The 17,001-nt window shown below is 46.7% G+C and overlaps 1 protein-coding gene across 2 annotated transcripts in view; it reads right to left on the bottom strand.

Moving 5' to 3' along the window:
* klhl29 (kelch like family member 29) overlaps positions 1-17,001 on the bottom strand; it is a gene marked incomplete at its 3' end in the record, with an annotated part of 170,916 nt that overhangs the window by 6,582 nt on the left and 147,333 nt on the right. For both annotated transcript variants that reach the window (XM_079291403.1, XM_079291402.1), the window contains exon 13: positions 2,074-2,267. In XM_079291403.1, the coding sequence (XP_079147529.1) occupies positions 2,074-2,267 (194 nt within the window). The remainder of the gene's footprint in view (positions 1-2,073; positions 2,268-17,001) is intronic.

The following is a 17,001-nucleotide window of genomic DNA, read 5'->3' as shown; positions in this document are numbered from 1 at the left end:
GAGGGGAAAGAGAGCGAGAGGGAGGGATGAACAGAGAGATTAGAGAGAGGGAGAGCGATGGAGGGAGGCAGAGGGTTGATGGAGAAGCGCTCCCCACCGGCTCACTAAAATCATTTCACAGGAAGCACTACACCCGTCCATGATCTGCCGGCTCGTTGGCTGTCAGACGCAGGCTCATCCTCACCCTGACAGATGACGGTCTGTCTGTCTGCGTCTACCCTTAACACACAAATAAAAAGACAAACGCCGCTCACACACACGCGCAAGTGTGGAGTAACCTCCTGGCTCGTTACATAATTCATGCACTGTGTAGCTGTGCCTCTGGGGGATGTATAGCTGGTATGAGGTGAGGAGAGGCTGTGTGTCTGCATCTCTGTATGTGTGTTTCTCACCAGTATTCGTCTCTTATTCCTCCCCTGCCAGCTGCTCCGTCAGCCCTTTAATACCAAACTGCGCTCGCCCCAAACACCCGCGTTACATCATCATAATTTCGCTCACAGTAGCCTCGCTCTAAAAAGGCACTAATAGCGGCGAGAAGGTTTCTGGGCACCAGTGTGGAGGGAAGTGCCTCGGCACCAGCGCTTTTATGACAAAAACAACTTTGTGCGAGGAAACATTTGAATTGAAATACATTTCTGACCCAGCGTTTCTCTCTCTGACGCGCTGAGCAGTGCCTGCAGCAACAGTGTGCCACCGTTTGGGATATTAATTCTATTTTATGAAAGCAGCATTTGGGACAGCTCTATGCCTGAGAATCCACCATTTGCCAACATCTTAAATACGATAATCCAGCATGAAATATTGAATTTTTATTCGTGTGGAAAGTGAATTAAAATGAACATAAACATAGAGGGCTTTTAAGCTTTGATTCATTTCTGCTGCAGCTTCATAGGAATCATTTGACATTTTTAGAAATACCCGGATTCACTTTTTGGTGGAGAGTTCAGGTTCATCTCCTCAATCTTTTCATCTAACTCTTCACAAAAAAGCAAATAAGCATATTTCCTATTTCTGAAACACAAGCGATGCCATGGGTTGGGTTTAAATGTGTGTAATAGTGTTTTCCAGGCCCACATATTAAAGGCTCGGAGGATATGTTCAAATCAATAGCAATCATCTCTGCGCGGCACCGTTCAAGGATATATTTTTGTGAAAGCAAACCTGCCTGTGGATAAGATCTCCGCCGTGGGAACACAGCTGTCAGTGCTTCTGAATCACGCAGAGTTTTACACGGTGTGTTGTTCCTGCTGTCTCGGAGTTTTGGCAGCGCTGACGTAAAGTGTTTCTCCTGGTCCCGCGTCCTTCACGGGTCCCTGGCGGCTCTGACTGGGATGTGGCTGCAGAGTTTGCGCGGTGAATAACTCCGGAGTTTGGCCAATAACATGTCGGAAGCTGTGGTCGGACCCACCTATCATTTCAGCTGTGGTCTTCTCATTATAACGACAGAGCATGAAGCACTTCCTACATTTAAGGGTAGGAAGTGCTTCATGCTCCCTTTGCACTTCCTACCCTTAAATGTCTGTACGTCTGGACGTCCCACGTTGACACGTTGGTCAATTTACTGGCGTTTATATCAAAACCTTCCACGTGCTCCTCGGATTCCTCCTCACAAAGTCATCTGCTGTGCGACGGCATGTTGCCTTCAAATGGCAATCGGCAGTTCGCGGGTTTTCGTCGGAAGAGGTCGAGCACGCGATGCGGAAGATACTCGAGCGGGTGGAGTTGTGAGGACACTGTTGCTAAGCAACCATAACGGCGGCCTCAAAGACTCTCTAATGAGATAAAACGATGTCAATGAGGAATCCGTGCATATGAGCAACAGTAATGTTGCGATATGTGCCTTTTGTAGTTTTGGTGCCACATTATTAATAAAAAGCAAACATTATTATTGATGTTTTGTTGTTTTTGAGCGTTTAATTGTCCTGCAAATGGAAAAAAATGCATAATGAGGAAAGAGAAACCACACATTTGGGAATATCAAATCACAATCGCAACTCGTCCCCTGATGACGTGCCGTCTCCACGCTGTGCTGCAGCTTGTGTGTGAAAGTGTGTGTGTGTTGTCACCTCTTACCTATCATGGGGGATTCGATGAAGCTCCAGGTGTTGCTCCGCGGTACGTAGGACTGGAGGACGCCCGCCGAGCGGCCGGCCTCGTTCACGCCTCCGAACACGTAGACCTTCCCTCCGCACACCGTGGCTGCCGCAGAATGGACCGGCTTGGGAAGAGGACACACCGTCTCCCACTGGTTGGTGATGGTGTCGTACCTGGAGCGCAAACAAAACAATAATCTTGTTTTTGTTTTTCGACACCATTATAGTTGTTTCCAACTCGGATGAATTTGAATTAAAAACAAAAGCAAAAGCAATCAAGAGAAAATCAAGGTTCCAACTTCACCACATTAGACAGATCCACGATGGGGAGTCTTTAAATCACCTAAATTCTAATGATTCATGACTATTCTCACACTCTGCAGTCAGTCATTTACATCCACACGTACACCAACAGTACACAGAAACACTCCCACTGCTCTGAATTTGCTGTGAAATGCTCGTTTTTGGCTGCAGGGCTCACAGATATAATTAGCAGAATGCCTACACCACCAGGGAAGATGAAAAAGACCCACCATTACGTACAATGACAGCAATTAAAGCAATTACACAAAGCAACATATGTCGCGGGCTACAAAGCATTAGTCTCTGGAGTTGGGCTGTGTGTCAGCGCTGAGCGTTGGACCTTTCTCACTGAGCGCTCTCTTTGGCAGAGACTTCGACTCCGGGGCCGGAATCTCAGCCGACCCAAACCGGCACGAACGGATGAAAGGGCCCGACGCAACGGGCTGCGTGACAACAAGACACTGGCTCATGCGCCGGTGCCCTTGTCAGAGGTTGAGTGTGCGGTAGAATGTATATTTATTAAATTTGTGTGCGTGCTGCATTGTGTTTAGTATGCGTGTGCTTTTTGCCCCGTGGCTCCATTAGCGTCGTGTGTTAGCAGTGTGATCCTGCGTCCGTGGGCCACTGATCAAAGCAGCCTTCCAGCTGGGCGAGGGCCTCATTAACGCGCTGTGATTAATTCAAACACGCATCGATTCAGACTCAAGCAATCAAGGTTGTCTCGTTGTTTTTGCGAAAGAAAAAAAAACACCTTCACGTGAAACACTGTAGCAAATGTTCCCCTGGGATAACGAACCTCAAATATCAAACACTTACTTCCATCCTGTCACTTAAAGACAATTAAAGTATGGATTTCTCTTGAGGTCAATGACCTCCTGTCAATGAGGACATTTGCAAATATATTTTTCAGTCTGTGGATGCTTCACTGCTGCAACGCTTGTGTCTGAATTCAAAAGACACCAGCTCTGTTTGCGACCCCCCTTTTCCTCTGAGAAGGGCTGTACGATAAAAGGCAAGAGGAGACAAGCGGATTAGCCTTCGGGAATAAACTCTTCGGATCATGTTCTTGGCAACACCTACTGAGGGGATGGGCTTAAATCGACTGGCAGAAAGTGGAGACAGACGACACTCGGGGAGACGTGGACTCGAAACACTCAAGAGTGCCAATTAGCACTGTTTGAAGGACACAACTCCACTCACATCGTTACTGTTGAAGCTCATTAGCTACACATTCTGAGGGACGCGATCACAGAAATAATGTCCTCAGATGACTCATTCCTTCAAATGTGGTTTCAGGTCTTAAGCTTCACTTAAGAGCCGTGTGTGTCTGTATCGGTCAGTGCACAAACGTATTCCCTAATATCAACTTTTATGACACACAGTAGTATACCATGACATTTTATGGCATACTACTCTCTATTTCTTTATTGCATACTACTCTGAATTTTTTAAGACACAATATTTGATGACTTTTTTTATAAAATACATTTATGTCATTTTTACAACTTACTATTCCTCGAGTTTTTAATGAAATACTACACAATGACTTTTTATGACATACTTATACTATAACATGACATAGTAATTCATTTCAATTGATTTACAAACCTAGCTCACTTCTTTGTCATTGTTATGGCGTACTATACTTTCAGTCGTGTTCCAGCGTTCCTTCAAAATAAAAGTCCTCTGCTGCGATCATCTCATGCTCACGTAAGATCAACAAACCCCACGGCACGGCTATCATCGGGTGTTCTGATGAAAAGGAACATGTGCAGGTCAGAAGAAACTCAGCGTCTCAGTCGGTCTCTGAGGTCATGAGTCCGATGAAATTCATTACATGTGTGATTCACCATCAAGCATTTAATATGAAGAGTGGCATTAGGACCGACACGAGAGAGATTCCCTGAGTGGCGGTATAAGGCAGAGGAGGAGGAGGAGGAGGAGGAGGAAGGAGAATACATCTCTCCTCTTAACTCTGCAGCTCTGCGTCAGACAGATGCTCTTTCGTTCTCAGTAAGACACCGTTGGAGTTTGTCCATCAACAGGTTGCACTGCATCGATTGGGTTTTTCTAAAGTGTTTATACAGAAGGACTGATCACGGCATGAAGCCGTGTACTCGGCTGTTGCTCCTGACAGCGCTTGTGTCATCACTCAGGGACAATCATCTCGAAAATGCGGCTGCAGGGTTACAGCAGAGCGAACAATGTGGGATTGGGTTCTTTTATGTCGGGAGACAGACAGAGAACAACAGATGTGAAGAGGAGAGATTATGAATGAAAGAAAGAGGCCATACTTTCAACTCCATTTGCCTCCCGAGTATTGACGGTGATCTGGATAAAGGGAAAGTAGTAGTAGTTCAACTTTGATGTCAGCCAGGTCTGAAGAAGACCCAGGCTCAGGGCTGCACCGGTACCAGTACCAGCTACTGTCTCTCCGGCCTTTGTTCTCCACGGACCCGTCTGGATGAGAAGCATGATGTTTGACTACGACGGGTGAAGCCGGACAGCTGCCGCGGAAAGGTACAGTCACACCTGCCGTGTTTGTTTATGTTGACAGCAGACGGACTTTCAATCCCTGCTTGCGATGCTCCGCATATCGCATATGAAGAATTAGATCCAACCTTAATATGCCGGTCTGCAGCCTGCAGTATGCAGAGATACCAGGTGTTAAACACAAGGCTGGGGGGCGGGTTGTGTATTACCTGAATGACTTATTCACACATAAACCACATATTAGTATGCCCCAGCTAGACTCATTACAAGAGCATAGAACACGATTTCTTGCATATCTGCTTTGGTTCTACTGTTTGTATCTGTTCTATGCTTTGGAGTAGATTCTAAATTCTTAGTAGGGGCGACGTCTAGCTCCCTCGGAGTGTGTGCCCCTCTGCCAATATGCGTTGCAGTCAAGCAACATATAACCCAGTTCAACACTGAGGTTCATTGACGTGTTAAAAGTGTCAATTACTCAATTAAGATCAATTACTTGTAGGATTAGAATACGGTCAGCCTTAGCCTTTAAAGGCATCATAGGTCTGGCTGCTGACTGTATTTTTCCAACCTGCTGACAACGTATGAGCACGAGTGAAGGTCTCTGTTTTAGTCATTTGCAGGTGAGGGTAAAAGACTGAGCCTTGCAATCAGGGCCAATCGACTCTGGAATGACCTGTTGGAGGAGATCAGCTGAGCTAGCTCTTGACCTCCATTTAAGTCTCATTTTACGACACATTATTTCAGATTTCCCTCCTCCTCTTTAAGATTTCTGTCCTCTTCTGTCTTTCTGGACGTGGGTGGCACCAGCTAAGACTGTGTCACTCGGTGCCGACGTCACCGCAGACGAGCTGAGAAAGTGTGGAGCGTACGCAGATGCCCCTCGGGCCCCTCGCTTTGTAACATTAACTAGGAATCATCTGAGTCAGAAAGCATGAAAATGAATGGTTGCAGTAAAGCGCTGTTATGTAACCTTCCATTGGATTTGCTTGGTGGCATTACACATCTGAAAGCCTTGTGTGGGTGTGTGTGTGTGTGTGGCATCTTGTTTTTCTCAGTTTATGGAACAGCTGTGTTGGGGAAGCATCAAGATGCTGTAGAAGAGAGGAAGTAATATCATGTGATACAGGAAGTCAAGACAGCGTTAAACAATGACTGCACTGGATAACCGTACGAGTTTAACAATGACTTTGGCAAATTTAGACATTCTTGACCAATGCCTGCCTCTTGAAGCTGACCACATACCCTCCACCTTTTGACCATGACCTACATAGACCAGCCGGCTATCTACAAGCCATTCACTACCACCTGCAGGGGGGTGTGGATGACGGGCCTGGCTTTTACCTCTCCGCCTCTCCCTTTCACACACAAACACAAAGATATGATGAACTTCAATAGACACAAACTACAGCATATATAGAGTGAGAAACGAGAGTGCGGAGCGGTGGGGAGTAAGAAGGAGGAAAGAAAAAGGCTCCATGTACCTCGACGCTGACAAAAGGTCCATTAAGTAGCAAAAGAGTGCATCCCGCTGCAGTTAAAAGCACCTTGGAATGCCATGCAAACACTGATTGCCCAACAACAGCTACAGCATCCCCAACACCAGCAATTAAAATCCTTGAGAGTCAAACAGCTCGTAGTGGAAGAGTCAAGAAAGCCACCACTGTACCAAATGTCGATTTGTTTTACATTCAAAGCTTCTATTGAATTTTTTCGAATGAAGATTTGGACGTCGAACTATTCACTTCAGCCCCTAAAAGACACCGCCAACAACACCTGCATTCACAAACAGGTCCACAACAACAGCATTGAAGCCTTTAAACACCGAGTGCGTGCAGTGGAATGCAACGGAAGTTGGTTAAAAAAAGAAAGCAGCAAGGCATTAACAGCCCGCAGAGAGGAACTGACACTCCAGATTCCATCGGAGCAGCAACTCGTGCCCTTAAGTTACAAATTCACATTAATCCCTGCAACACTCCAGCTATCTCTCACTCACATGAACACTATCCCCGTCTCTCCTGCATTCTCTCCCTGCTGCCCCCACGCACACACACACACACACACACACACACACACACACACACACACACACACACACACACACACACACACACACACACACACACACACACACACGCCATAGGCCGTATAAAATATGAACGCAGTCTCCGTAACGTCACCTTTAGGTTCCTAATGAGCCGTTGTGAAGCTCAGTGGGTGACTTGCAGCTCGCAACCTAAGACGACGTCCACCTTTCTCTCAAAGCGGCCACGCCCCTTCATTATGCCTGACTTAAAGCTGAAATATCATGTCAATGCGTGAGCTATATAATCATTCAAACCGATGTACAGTCCTGACCAAAACCGGTTTTTGTGACCGGCTGTAAACGTGTTCATTTCGGACATAAAGTTGAGTGTTTTAACACAAGAGTGAAGGGGGATTGACTCGCTTTTGGAGCCAGCTTCATGTGGCCATTTGAGGAACCGCGGTTTGACGGTTTAACCGCAGCTTGAGGAACAGCAATGTTAATTGGTTAATTGGTCAGTTGGATGGAAAGCCATGGTACAGAAAGTCACGTCTTCCTCTGGACGTATTGTAAGAAATACGTTGTGAATTTGTCAGTTCAGTGCTGAGTAGAAATGATTCGCATGCTAACAAGCAAAACTAAGATGCCGTACATCGTAAACATAACTTCTAAACCTCAGCCGTGTTAGCATTTTGGCATGCTAATGTTAGCATTTAGCTCAAAGCTACGTGCCTCACGGTGCTGCTAGCATGTCGGTAGACTTTTAACATTGTGTTTTCATTGAATAAGTTAACACTAGTTTCTCTTTCCTTTGTTGATTTGAGAGATGAATCACATGAGCCTTGACTTACTGAATATGTGAATAGATTTGCGTTTTGAGTAACTAAACAACCAGGGACGATGAAGATCCCGTCTGTCTTATTTTACCCCCAAGTTTGCGAGTTCCCCCATCTGGTGCAGAGTCTAATTAAAGCAGAAGACCATGCTAAGATATTTGCATGCATCCCCACGTTCGCCGGTCGTTCGATATGGTTCCTATACTGCCGTTGGAACAGGCACAAGAAGAAAGGGAGTGCTCGTATATGTGAGTGCATCAATCCCTCATAGCCCTCTGTTCCCTGTCAGAAGTAATGAACTGAGAGCTTGTGATTTGGCTTGAGGAAAACAGGGCTACTGTGTGAATCAGCGCCTGTCTGGGGGGCATTGAAAACAATTTGCACACAAATAAAGGCATCATTTGCGTACATTAACATGTTTCACGTTTGCCAAGAATGTTCATTTGCAGCTAGATTGGGGAGAATCTCGACAGCAATGCACTACTCTGTAGAGGCCTGGTAAGAAAGAAATATGCAAAACTTTCATTTTAAAGCAAATTCAGCTTCACATTTGTACGGCGCAGGTGGTGTTTTGACAAAGGAAGCTGCTGATAGTGACGGTGGATGTTCATTTGAAATCACTCAACTGTGACTTCTCGCTTCTTTGCATATTTGCTATTATCTCATCCAAAATGCTTTACTCACACCTGGGCAAGACCCCCGTGTGGACGAGGACAGAAGGACGGGGGTTGAAGATGTTGCGTTCATTTGAACCTCCATCGAGTCGGGCAACAGATAGAGACACAAAGGCCAACGGGAGAGAGAGAGCATCCATTTTGGAGAGGAGGAGACGGAGGAGGGGTGAGCGTGGGTGCGAGAGGACGGAGTGAGAGTCTGTGTTGTGTCAGCTGCCATCCGTGTGTCAGAGCACATCACACAAACTGTGAGGCCTGTGCCCACACCTCCACTACTGCCCTGCTGTCTGTTGGACACACACACACACACACACACACACACACACACACACACACACACACACACACACACACACACACACACACACACACACACACACACACACACACACACACACACACACACACACACACACACACACACACACAGGCGTGCAGCTCTCCTCCAGCTGTGTCTGCCACTGCTGTAGCACGTGACGGAATGAATACAACAAACACTGTAAAGCTTCGTCCAAACCAACAACGTCGCTCTTTTTCACACGCGTTTGGTTTTCGCCAGCACTCGGGGGCACATGCACACATACGGTACCCGTAGCACACGACGGCTGTCACTCCACGGTGGGTGTGTGGATGGAAGTGAACCGATCACATATATTCTGCTAAAACCAAAAGCTAAGATTTCGATTTTTTATTGTCCTGTTTACTTGCCTTGCCTTGCTTTATTGCAGTGTAGGAGTTAAGATAAATCCACATTTGCATACATACGATATTGTTCATACTTATTCCTACAATGTTAATATATTTTATAGTGAAAAAAATGATAGTAAAGTAGAACTAAATAATGAAATTAAGCAAAAAATAAAAGAAGAAAAAGACAGAATACAAACAAATACAACATAGAAATTACAAATAGAAATAAAAAATAAAAAAGTAGGCTAGAATGATGGTGCGCATACATATACCGTATACACACACATGCATAAACACACATATTTGCACACACATCTGCATATTAAATCTAAATCGTGTTATTGTTGTGCTATTTTTAATAGTTATGATGTGATATGTGGCTGCTAAAGTTCCCTTCTAGATGCGTCTTGGTTGCAGTGCTCAGTGCCTGAACGTACACAGTAAACTACAGTAAACGGTTATGCTGTAGGTTAACAGCGATGACGGAGAAGCACTTAATGTCCTTTTATGATCTCGGCGTTTAATCTAATATGCAATTTGATTGATGTACTGATGGGTTTTTTTTTTCTCGGTGGTCAAACGTGGCAGGAGTAGTAACACACGAGCTCACCTTTCCTGCGCTCTATTTCACAAGCGACAGTGGTGAGCAAATTGCCAGGGATGAAAACAAAAACGGCAGCTTTGTGACAACTAATTTGAACTCGTTTGTATGCACCTCTGTTCCCCGTGTTGATGTGCTCTGCATGTGACAGCTGTTTGTACCCGTGTTCTCTCTCCCCAGGTTGCTAATCAACGTCTTACCTCGCAGAGGAAGCGCTCAGCGCTGCTCAGAAATCTTCAATGTTTGCGTTTGCGTCCTATAGGAAGCGCATCATTTTGGCTGACACGCTTGCAGCGTCATCTGGGGAACTGTAGAGAAGACACGACAGCAGTCATTCTTCATTTTGAACATGTGGCACGGTGACTGCTGCTGTGCTCTCCCTGCATTACAATGTGGTCCGTTTTGAGTATGCATGTAGTTAAGCGCGAGCATAAATAAGTTTGTTGTTCGTTTACTGCAAACATTATTTTCCATTAATCTCTACCGAGGAACTAGTTTGTGTGGCGATGTCTTGTTGTCGTTTACTCGCGGTACACACACCTGACAGATTGTGTACGATGACATCTGGGGATCTGTCGGAGTCCCGCTCGCCGTATGGACGGCGTCGGAGTGTGTTCGTCTGACAGACTGAGGTCAGCCAAAAGACACACTCGCAAAACACACACACACACACACACACACACGCGCAACTCATTAACTCTGATGGATTGCCGCATGTTTCAGGCTAATAACACAGACATACGTGTACACACCATGCATAAATGCCCACAGCCCCCGCAATCAAACAGACGAGGGCAGGCAGACACCCGAGCAAACACAGATGGACACGGACCTGCCCTCACCTTCAGCTAATCCTCGCGAGACAGAGAGCAAACCCTCCGCTGGCCACACAGATTTACCCATAATCCCTGAGAATGAACTCATTCGCAGCAGAAGTCTGCTGCCTCAAGGCGTGAGCACGCAATCTGTGTATGGATGTCTGCCCACACACGTATTCTGTAAGGTAGACGACTGACACGCTGCACAACTTAAAAGAAGGCACCTTGAAACACAATCAGGAGGAGAACTTAGGAAGCCATGATAATAGTGAGTGTGTGGTCTTTTAGTGTCTCTGTGAGTGAGTGAGTGTGTGTGTGTGTGTGTGTAGACGCAGATTTAATTGGATGGGAATGTCACGTAGGACAGGGGACATGAGTGCTGCCGGTGGTGTAGGTCGTACACCAATTACTGCTCAGCTCTCTTTAAAACTCGACAGGAGATGTCAGACTGAGACCCCACTTCATGAACGAAGTAAGCCCCCGTGTTGATGGCAGCCATGGAGGGCAGCACTGCAGGGTGCCGGTCGGTGGGAGAGGGGGGGGGGGGGGGTCACAATCTAAATTGACACCCAAATTGTTGGGGAGACGGAGGCTTCAGCTCAGTTGTGTATTTTTTTTCCGCCGTGTCTTCAGGAAGGTACTGTTGCAAATAATTGGTGCAAGTTCAGTGACGGTAAAGAAGACTAAAAGAGCCGTTAGCTTCCCTCATAGAGTAGCATGTTCGTATTGTATGCACAAACATGTACAATAAATACATATGTATTTTAAAAAGGGAGACAAATTAAAAGAGAAAAGAGAATGCAACAGCCGGTTGTTTTCAAGGCTGAGTAGAAAGTACTTGACAATTAATTAAATAAAAGAGAAAAACTACCAGCAGTTCTATCAGTAAATTAACTAGTTTAATACAGTTAGGAAGAACGAGGGTCTTCAGCAGGACGGGTTCTTATTGGCTCCCCTGAATGGGACCTATAAGTGTGTCTGGATGTTGCGATAGTTTGCCAGTGCTTTGCTTTCTAAAGGTCAGTTGTTGCTTCCTCCTGTTGGGGGGGGGGGGGGGGCGCAAACTGACTGCCAACGATCTCGGCCGCATCTGTCACATCCTAACCGCTGATAATCAGCCAGCAACATACTGCTGCAACCTGACTGACTGCATCAATGGTGGGCTGACATAGAATACAACTTCTTCTGTGTGTGTGCACATTTGAGAGGGATGGAGGGAAAGAGGACAGACGGCACAGAAAGAATGTGAGAGAAAAGTGACTGGCCCGTTGCTCATTAGCCTCTCTCTGCCTTTCCCTAATACCATCCTCATCCTCGCCATTGTATCTCTATAACCGCACCTGCTTTTTGCATCCTCTACCAGGTCTCCTAGACCTCGGCGCCCTATTAGAAGACAATGAAGCGCACACGCCGTCTTTGCTCGAGCATGTCAGACAGATTCGACATCACCGGCCCCGCAGCCCTCAAATACAGCCATCATCTCCTGCCCACCCAATCAGCGCTGTGAAGAGATGGAGGGAGCAATGGGACAGTCGGTACCGGAGAGGTTGGAGATTGTGGTTAAAAGAGGAAACAATGGGGGAGGATAGAGGGAGGCGAGGAGAGAGAGAGATATGTGAGAGACGTGATGATCTGCCTGATTTGGGCCCACTCTCTCTCTCAGCCCTGGAGCCTAAATATCCCGGAGAGAGACACAGTAGCTCCTCCATGTGAGCTGGGAAATAAGGTCTTCTCTTTGTATACAAACAACATATCAGCACAACTTGAGACATGCGATCACATTCAAATTGAAATGTTAAAAACACTGACGTACATCAGGTAGTTTTAATAAACTCCTCAGGTGGAGCGAGGTTGATGCCACTAATGGCTGACCAATCAAAGAGAGAGGGAGTGGCTTAAAGGACAGTGTGTGATTTTAGCTCCTTCATTAAGGATCGTGGACACTTTTCTGCCGACCACTTTGAAGTGCATGAGGAACAGTAGGTTTCAATGCGTTTCCATCATAGTGAACAATCAAATCTGCATTATTCTGTCATCGTTACGGCACCGTATATACATATATATATATATATATATATATATATATATATATACATATAAAGGGTTACTGCTGCCAATTATTTCTGTAATCCATTTACAGCAGACCACTTTTTCAATTGTTTCAAATTCCAAAAAAGGGGGAAAAAATGGCCATCCCTATAGTGGTGCTGTATCTGAAAATAAATAAATAAACAAGACCAATCCTCAGATTTCAGAACCTGACAAATTGCTATTAATTGAATATCACAATTATCGGCGATGAATATCCCGTAAACGAAACTACTAAGTGACTAATAATGTCAGCATTAGTGCTGACTAAGTGTTTAAGAGCAGATGCATTTAAACATTCTACACTGCATTACCTCCTAAGTGTGATGAATCTTTTGCAAAAATGAATGCAGCCCTGATGTTGCCTGTGATGGATAACACAGCTTCCATATAGTGGTGGAAAGAAAGGAAACCAATGGATCCATGGCAGGAAAGAAACATGAACCTTTGTAGAAAGCCTGCAGCTAAAGGCTGGAAGAGGCTCAGCTGTGACGTAAAGCAATCAGGATTTGTAGTAAATTATAACATGCAGAGGAAAAGAGTCGAGCAGGTCGGAGAGAGTCCGGGACAGAGACATGAGAAGTGAAAATCAACACTGACATTTCAGAACGGAGGGATATCGAGGGGGTAATGAGGGTGTATGAGTGCGGGGGGAGGGGGGGGGGGGGGGGGGGGGGGGGGGGGAGGGGGGGGGGGGGGGGGAGGGAGGGTGAACCGGTGCATTGACAGCGCAGTGGGGGCCGGCGCTGTGAAGTTGGTTAATCCTAAGGAGCAGGGGATTAGCTCAGCAGGGGAGAACCGCCGCCGCAGGGGGGGGCTCTGGGAGCCCGTTGTCCCCGAACACAGTGCCATGTGCCCCCCCCCCCCTCCACCACCACCACCTCTTGGCCCCCTCCGAAACAAGCCCCAGGCACCGTCTGACCTAGTACGTGGAAACTGATCGACACAGTAACACGCACACACAGACATATAACAGACATGCACAGCAGCTCATCAGTTTGTTGTTGCTGTGGAGAGGCTGGAGGGGCTGGGAGAGAACAGTGAGGGCGCCTTCACACGAGCCCATTGGTTCCACGGTGACTGATTGTGCAGAGCTCACAGGCCCAGCTAGGAGGCTGCTGCATCCACTCTGTCCTCTCAACCTCCGCCGCCGGCTCTGCGCTGCTCAACTCTTCTTGGCTCGCTACTCGTCTCTCTCCTCCGCTCTTCCTTGCCTCTCTCGCCGCAGGGTCCCGGCCACCTGGGGCTGCAGAGCGGCGGGGCGCGCCGTTGTTATTAGCGCCATCGCCCTGCAGATTATTTCCCCCACCATCTCCAAAAGGAGAGTGCTGTCAGGCAGGGAGCTTTAGTGGACGAAGAAGCACCTCCATCTCCAAGTCATTGGGTCGGATGTGTGAGAAAGTTGCCGGTATAGACGTAGGGAGTGTGTGTTTTTAAATGCATCTGAATTTAAATGCACCGGCATTATGTTTGAGCCGAGTGGGTCTGAATGGACCGGAACCATCTGTGGTCTCCTCCTTCTGCCTGCCCAGTCAGAGCGCGCTCGTCGGGGCAGCCAGGAGGCAAACACGAAGTCGCCACAACTCAAAGAGCAGATGTAGCCTCTTGAGCGCGACGTGGAGTCTCTCCCACCCCTGGCGTCCCACAGAAGGGGACCTTTCTCTGGGTGACTGGCGACCCAGCATGCACACCGCCCGCGGACATCAAGTACTTAAGGACTTGTCAGTTTACGGAGCCGCCTACAGAAGACTTCAACTGTGTGCAGCGTGAGGAAACCTCCCGCTGGATTCTCCATCTCGCTGTATGTTCTTGGTCACAGTTGAGCCGATTAATTCCCGGGAGCCATTCAATGCTCCTCTGCGAGGTCTTCGAGGCGTCACGATTCGTCTCCTTTGTCAGACTAAGACAACACTCTGGAAACAGCCGATGATACCGCTCCAAAGTAGAACTTTACTTAAAGGAAAAAGTGAAAGTAAAGAAACAGATGGTGGAGAGAAGTGTGAAGAGAAGAATGAAGGGATTGATTAAATGATCACGTCAGGGCAAGGCTGGCCGCTCGAGAAGAGCTCAACAAATGGAAAAACCATGAATCTGACAATCAGCACTCGACCAAGACGTGAATAAGTATCCACAGCAGAGTTCATGTGCGTATACAACAACAACAAATGTGGCAGTTAATGAACCTGACAAACAACACAGAAACATCGGAGCGATCTCCACAGATTTATTCCGGGCAAAAATTCATGGTGCTGCAATTTAAGGGCTCATTTTATTTTCAAAATCCGAAAAAAAGCCAGAGAACATGATCTTTGTAAATTGCTCTTCTCTCCTCCGGTCTTGTTAGCCAAACAGCACAACATCCCTGATGAGAAACGCTGGTTGTTGTACTCAGTGTCACGTTGCTAACAGTCTTCATGCAATATTAACTTGCAATAGAGCTTGGAGGACGCACAAACCTGTGCATAGTGCGCAATAAATAAAACAAAACCATCTGTGATTGACACATCATTAGACAGCCATGAATTATTCAATATCTGCAATCATATTGGTTTGCCAAAGGATCACCATGCTGGGGAGCAGGCAGGCCCTGGGTATCTGATTGCAAGTTAAAACCTCCGGAACCCGACTGCTCCCTGCTCCCAACATTCTGTCAGTGATTAGTGGAGAGAGAGGAGACTGGCAGAAGCCCGCTCAGGCCTTTGAGCGTTGATTTGGACCTCCTGCCGTTCCCGAAGAAAGGCTGCATCCTCCTAGCTTTGAGATGGCTCTGATTGAAGACATAATTGTGAATGCGGGTGAATTTCACGGTTCGGAGCGTGAAACCCTCAGTGAGATGGATGACGAGATGGGGCGCGAGGGAGCCGGGAAGGACTGCAAATGAGGAGCCGGGGGAGCCGGAGTTGGAAGGAGAGAGACCTTGGCCGAGGCCGCGGACGGACACGCGAATGAACATAAGGCGCGTGTGCACGGAGGCATACACGTGCAACACGACATGTACTCGAGAAGCGGCGAGTACGGGAACACACGAGTGCGCACACGCGAAATGCGGACGCACGCAAAAAATGAAAAAGATTGGCTGCGTGTGTAAACAATCTCCGCATCAATCGCTCTGCGAGTGGAGCAAATCAGCTCTGGCTGTCGCACCGTTTCATGCCGTTCCCCAGCCTTCAGATGCAATCCCCACCAGCCATCTGCATAGCAAACAAGGCAGCCATTCACATACACTGACTAATGATTTCTGAATGTTATGAGCCTTCGCTATTACAACCAGCGGATTTCTTCCTCCTTGTGCAGAGGCGTCACAACAAAAGAAAGGCTGGAGTAACAGTCCTCTTATCTCCACTGGCCAGGGTTGAGTCCTGCTGCGGACTGGCTGCCGTTGGAGTCTCTGCTATCTTTAGAGTTTTGGCTCAACGATACTGAGCTGCAGTAGAGCCAACTGCATCTCACAGCACAGCCACACCTGCCAAATCTGCTGGTTAGCTACGAAATAAAGGATCAGCAATTAATGAGGCTCATTTATCAAAGCAGATATGAAAAAATTCTTTCAGAAATGGCCTGAAAGTGATAATCACCAACTGCTTTTTTTCCCAGCTATGAGACGATTACAATGATTCGTAAGTGACTTTATGATCTCCCTTCAGTGAAAAAATGTGAAGGTGAAAAAAAAAGGGCTTTCAATGTCTGCAGAAGCAAACTTCAGGCACAGGAGCAATGCCACGGTTCTATAATGAGCCTTTAATTCGTTACATTGCTGTCCACATGAAGAAAAAAAGCTTTCAGCCTGCGTAAGACTTCATGAGGGTTCAAAACGCAAGAAGACGATACATCAGTGAGATTGTTTGTACGGGGACAATTGTTCTCAAGCTGGCTTTAATTATAAGATACACAATTGTGTTTTTGTGCGGCGTCTTGTTACAAAAACTAATTCAAGGAATTAAATGATATGAAGTCCTGTTTATGAGTCTGCTGCTGTTAATCTGTCAGGATCTTTCCCACGCAGCTGAGATTGCTTGTGATTTATAACACCTGATTTAACACCTGTCCTTTGAGTTGATTTGACAGACCAGCTGCTTGCTGTTGACAAATCTCCAGAAGTGTCAAAAATCCTCCTTAAGACTTGAAATAGCTCATTCTTCCTCCACACACACACACACACACACACACACACACGCACACGCACACACACACACACACACACACACACACACACACACACTCAGGTGCGACAACTTGCCCCCGCTGTCTCCTTCACACTGTTTAAATATCTATATTATATCTTGGAACATATGACCAATCAGACCTCAGTCCGTCAGTTTTAACTCAGTGGATTAAATCATAAATTCTGTTCCCAAATGATTTCTGGAGCCTTTTTCTGCGAT

This window comes from Melanostigma gelatinosum, assembly GCF_949748355.1.
Source record: "Melanostigma gelatinosum genome assembly, chromosome: 19".
NCBI classification, from domain to species: domain Eukaryota; kingdom Metazoa; phylum Chordata; class Actinopteri; order Perciformes; family Zoarcidae; genus Melanostigma; species Melanostigma gelatinosum.
Note: the sequence above shows the minus strand (reverse complement) of the source record. Positions and strands in the feature narration are given on the sequence as shown.